At 36.0% G+C, this 6,000-nt stretch overlaps 1 protein-coding gene across 8 annotated transcripts in view; it reads right to left on the bottom strand.

Moving 5' to 3' along the window:
* The window catches only part of Eya4 (EYA transcriptional coactivator and phosphatase 4), a 272,014-nt gene that overhangs the window by 40,016 nt on the left and 225,998 nt on the right, over positions 1-6,000 (bottom strand). For all 8 annotated transcript variants that reach the window (XM_013516661.1, XM_013516663.1, XM_013516665.1 and 5 more), the window contains one exon: positions 475-611. In XM_013516661.1, the coding sequence (XP_013372115.1) occupies positions 475-611 (137 nt within the window). The remainder of the gene's footprint in view (positions 1-474; positions 612-6,000) is intronic.

The raw sequence follows: 6,000 nt of genomic DNA, 5'->3' as shown, positions 1-6,000 counted from the left end.
GCTTGCCAGGCAGGCGCTTTGCCGCTGAGCTAAATCCCCAGCCCCGACTTTTCTTTTCCATAGAGATTACTTTTATCTTATCAAACATATTCATATATATATATATATATATATATAATATATCTTTCATTAGTTTAGGACTACCAACATAGTGTTTCTCAGAAAATTATTTCACAAACAGTAACTTTTCTTTTAGAGCTCCTGTTTGTCCTAATTTAGATCAAATATAAAATTGTATCAGACCTAGAACTTGTGAAGTACTATCACTTTTGCACCGTTACTGTTTTTGCACTTGTCATGCTAATGGACAAAATCTGAGTTGTAAAATGCCTGTGACAAAACAGGCCCACTTGACTGATGATACATCCTTGTAAATTTTAAAATTGTGAAATTTAATGGGAGTATAAGATATGGAATGTACCATTCAAGAAAATAAAGCATCATATTACTCCCTTTAAGACTACATAGGCATACCTCCAAGTCACTGTCGGGAGGTGGGGAGGGGTTATTTTTCCGGCCTCTTCCTCGGGACTTCGATCCAGAACTCCTACATGTTCGGTCATCAAGATCTTTGATGGGTGTGGAGGGGCTCTGTACGGTATCAAATTCTCCTGCAAATAATATAACATGTCAAGAAGAGCACTTCATCTTTAGATCAGATGCAAAATATCACTTCAGCGTGTAACCAATATAAAGATCAGCAATGACGTATTTCACATTCTTTTTTTGATACTAAGTCTTTGAAATCTTGTGCACGTACAGAGGAACTCAACCTACAGGAGCCACAGTATCAGTGCCCGACAGCCACAGGGACTCAGTGGAAGTACAGTTTGGGTAGCACAGTTACCTCTACTTCCTGCCGTCCAATTTATCATCATCAAGCTTCAGTTTGTGAAGGCTCTAATACAAACACTCATGCAAAGCGTCCTTGAATACCACTGAACTGAAAAATACAAGAGACGGGCTCTGTCCTCATCATACTGGACCTCTGTGCCTGTCTGATCCTCTTAAGCACTACCTCCTAGAAACCATGCTTTGGTAGCTGATATCCTGCGCTCCTCCTGGATCTAGGATTTCAACAGTTCTTCTCTGCCTGGGAAGCATGGATTCCCGTCCTTCCTTTCTCCATTTTATAAACTGGAATTGAAGAGTTCCATGCTTTGATCACCACACTTTGCAAATCCACATAATCTGAGTGTTTAGCCATTTCACAGTCCATGACCCTGTGGAGGATGACCCGCTCATAAATCCTTATCTCTATCCAGATCACATCTTAAGTTTCAGATTTCTTATCTACTTGGCTTCCATTTGTACAATGAATATCTAAACTTCTGACACACAATACTGAGGAAGTACAGGATACAAAGCACCGGCAAACCTGTGTGAGTTGTTATTAAGATAAACAGAGCAACAGCGAAGTACAGTGGAACAAGGACAAAAGCCAGGCTTATTGTCTTACTTCAAGTGTTTCACTCAACTTTTTCTCTGCAGGGGAAATAGCAGCTACCATTTTGGATTACTGAGGATACCCCAGGTTTATATATAATTTGATTTAAATCATATGTATACAATAAAAATTTCTAGGAGAGTCAGATACCAAATTATACTGAATTTAAATTACACATATTTTAAACATTAAGATGTTATGACTATCATGCTTTGCTATCAAATTACAGTAAAATAATTCTCAGGGTAGCCAAGCAGAATTAATCTATATAAAGAAATCTGAACAAGCTAGGCACATGTAAGCATTATATTTTCTGAAACATAGGAATTTTTACAGAGCTGAAGTCTTATCATTTCTTTCGATTACAATGTCTTGTTTGCAAAACATTATATATGTTAGAACAGGATCAAAACAAAAAATGTCTGTGCCCCAAGTACTGTTTGCTCATAAAATATTGCTGCCATAGCTTATTGTATGCATGTCTTTTTTATCTTCTGTGTGAGAGTAGATACAATAATAAAGCTTTTTAGTTATGGGGTTGAATTTAGCCCTATCATATAATTAAATTATGCTTCAGCCTACTTGTATAGTCATTAAATGAAAATTTTGATATCTGAACACATATCAACTTTTCAATAAACACACACAAATGTTTTCTCTTTTAAATTATTTCTGAAACCAAATTTTCCTAAGTTCACTGTATCCTGCAAATTGAATGTTCTCCCTCAAATAAAATGGTGATTCAAATTAATTCTCACTACTGTAGCAAGCTTTTAAAAATATTTTGTGGGTGATATTCCATTAAAACTTGTTTTTATTTTCATTATAAATCAATTTCCAAGTGTTACATATCACAAGACAGCTATATTCTTGTACCAGTACAAAACTGAAAGAACAGAACCTTGCAATATCCCAGTCACAGGGATCAGCTGTGGGTGTCTGGTTGCAGGAACAACTGGGCTATTGGAATGTGGAATCCAGCAATCGTCACACCAGTGAATGAATCTATATGTAGCTTGTTCTGTGAGTATTCTGAAAGATGAGTAAACATTTCTAATAAAGTTTAACTTGATGAATGAGCAGTATCTTGCAATATGAGTGCAAGGGGAGAAATAGCAGCTACCATTTTGGATTATTGAGGGTAAACCAGGTTTATATATGTGACATTCTGGCGAAATGTCACATGATCACAACTGAACCAAAGATTCTTCTCTCTCTTTTGCTGTGGGATTGTGGGTGATCATTTCACAGCAAGAAGTTATGGAAAAGAGCTCATCTATAGGGCAAAAAGGTGGAGGAATCCTTCATTTCAGATGAGATTAGGGAGGTGTGCAAAATGTGGAAAACAGTGCAAAATTTTGTAGAAAAGCACCAGCCAAATAGCACTATAGCAGTGCAAACAATGAACCTGTGTATGACAATACAGTGCCACAATTCTATGAAATTCTCAAAAGGAGGCAAAAATAGTGTCACTGGATAGTGACAAAAGTAGTGACAGTGGATAGTGTCACTTTGTCCTTGTCAAAGTTGCACAAAAAGCAAAAGATCCCACTGAGCCAAGAGACAGCAATGATTCTGTTCGTGACGGAAAATTCCCTACAGGGTAACCTTTCTCTCTCCTCTTGCTCACATCAGCCATGAAGCTTTTCAAAGACTGGCGCAGGTTAATTTTTCTTTTATATTATTATTTATTTTCTTTATATCTTGTATTTTCTTTATTATTTTGGATTATATTAGAGTATTGTGATCATTTTTATATGAATATTTTTGGGTTGTAAAATGAATCTCAGTTTCCATTATTTCCATTATTTCTTGTGAGAAAATTCACTTTGATATATAAGTGTTTTGGATTACAAGCACGTTTCTGGAACAAATTACAGTTGCAAAGGAAGCTTTTCCTATATACATACATATACATATAGCATAGATATATTATACATATATTATACATATATATATACATATGTATATATACATATGACTTAAATTTCACTCCAATCCAGTGAATTAGGTCTTCTGTTTCATTATTGTCTCTTAATAACAAAGAAACCAGTGACATGTAGGACTTACTTAATCTACCAAAGTTAATTATCTTGCATTTGGCAATGTTTGGGTGATTCAGAACTCTTGCTTCAACCACCAGGCTCTACTGCCTGCCCCAAGCATCACCAGACTCTCCGGATCACAAAATGTGGAATCTATATCTGTTTCTACTGATCAAAAGGACTATATAACAGCAGACCAGAATGGGAGAAAATATTGGCAAACCATATATCAGATGAGGTGTTAATATTCAAATGACACAAGAATTTCAGCTATAATGAGTTACAGCCTTATATCTGCTAGAAAGGCAAAAACAACAAATGTTAGAATGGAGAGAACTCTTGCACATCCTTGCTGGCAATGTAAATTAGTGTCCCCATTATGAAACACGGTGTAGTAGCTCCTCATAAAATTAAAATTAACATTAAGATCTTGTAATCCCATAGCTGAATATGTAACTAAAAGAAATGAAATAACTATGTCAAAGAGATATCTGAACTCCAACATTCACTGTAGCATTATTCAGAACAGCCAACCTAAGTGTCCAATAAGAAATAAATAGATAAATAAAATAAAGGTGCATAGACACAATGGAATACTATTCAACCTAAAAAAAGAAGAAAAATCTTGCCATTTGGAACATCACAGATGGGACTGGAGGTCATTGTGCTAAATGAAATAAGGCCATAACAGAAAGACAAAATTGCACAATGTCACTCCCATGTGGGGTATAAAATGCTTATCCTCATAGAAATAAAAAGTGGAATTGTGGTTATGAGGGTCTGTAGGGCTGGGAAGGGGGGTTGAGGAGATGTGAAAGGACACAAAATGCACATTAGGATGGAGTACTGTACAGTGTGATGACTATCTTAGCAACAACATATTGTAATATTTGAAAATCCCTGGGAACAGATGTTGAGTATTAATGCATACTTTTAACTCAATGCATGAAGCAGGAGAGTGCTTCTGCAGAGGCAGATGTGTACCTGGTTCCTACAGCCACCACCCAGGTGCAACTGTGTGGACTTCCACACCTTCTGAAGGTGGTACCCTATCTCCCGAAGAAGCGTGACACCAGGAACTGGAGCCTAACTGGTCGTTAAACATTTGTGGACACTACTTATTTTCAAAAAGAAAGATGTTAATTCTAGTGTCCTTGTCAAAGTTCACTCAGGTAAAATGAAGGAGGACACGGTCATACCACAATTAGGGAAAATGTACTTGTGCAAAGTTTGGTGTGGCCCGTTCGCTGCATCTGCATCTTCCTGTGCGTTTCAGTGAGGTGACTTAGCACTGGGCTTCAGGAAGTTATGAAAAGCCCACCGTCGTCTAAGGAAGACGCTGGCTTCCTTGCAGAAAGGAAAATGATTTTAGTAGACCCGTAACTTTTCTGGAGCACTTGTTAAGTTCAGTTAGCTAATGTACTGTAATGCTCATCAAGGTCTCAAGGGAAAGGATAATATTATTACAAATTACTAACCACACTGAAGTTTAAATATATTGAAAATATGAAAAAAGATAAAATGGGAAAATATCTTTCATCTTTCTGTGCTAATCCATTCTCAAGCCTTATGAATTCAAATCAAAAATATAATTCGTCTTTGATAAACTTTATGTTAACAGCAAAGAAAGATCTGTATAATGAAAATAAACTAACATGTCTGTTGTTAATCAGCACAGTAGTGTTTCTTTGAATCCATTGTCAAACTACCTAATAAGGTAAAATAAATTACTGAATGCTGTTTGCAAATAGATCAGTCATTACCAACTGCCCTAGGCTTTTGTACAGGATTGAATAATTATCCTTTAATCAGTATCATAATGAATAACTGCCTCTTGTAAGTTTTGGGTATTTAGATCCAACTTTATTTCATTAGGTTTATCTCTAAATCAGAACAAGCAGCTGTCTCTTATTGAACATAAGGTATGTTTCTATTTTAAAATTGGAAGTTAACAGTGAATGTTCTATGAAAAATTGTGGACCTTAATTGTTAGGTCTCTGCAGTAAGTCCAAAATGTAGAATCAATTAATGGGAAATTCTTTTCCTGCCCTTGAACTAAACCCATCAGATTTCATCATTAATAAAAAGATCCCATAGTTATAAACTTGTTTGCTTTTTGGGTGCATGCCAGCTCTGAAAAGGCAAAATCAAACTTAAAACTACCTTGAGGAAAGGTCTGAGGTCAGAGAATGCCTTAAAAAATCCAGACATATGGAGTTGTTATGAATTTGGTGGAGAAAAAATATAGTTACAAATAGAAGGCCTTTATCTTTAAATTCAACAGAAAATCTGATGAAACCTGAAAATTATGTCAAACCATATTTGTTGGAATTAGCAACCAGTAGAAGGCTGAAAAACTGCAGCATTCTGATAGTGAACATGAGGACACCACATGTGAATATGTCACTTTCAAAGTCCCCTGCTCAGACGATCTACCTGTCTGCTACATTTAGTATTGTAACATGAATAAAATAGTTATTCTGAACATGAACCTTCTTTAGCTAAGGG

Source organism: Chinchilla lanigera, unplaced genomic scaffold (assembly GCF_000276665.1).
Source record: "Chinchilla lanigera isolate Chin_1 unplaced genomic scaffold, ChiLan1.0 scaffold00035, whole genome shotgun sequence".
Taxonomy (NCBI): domain Eukaryota; kingdom Metazoa; phylum Chordata; class Mammalia; order Rodentia; family Chinchillidae; genus Chinchilla; species Chinchilla lanigera.
Note: the sequence above shows the minus strand (reverse complement) of the source record. Positions and strands in the feature narration are given on the sequence as shown.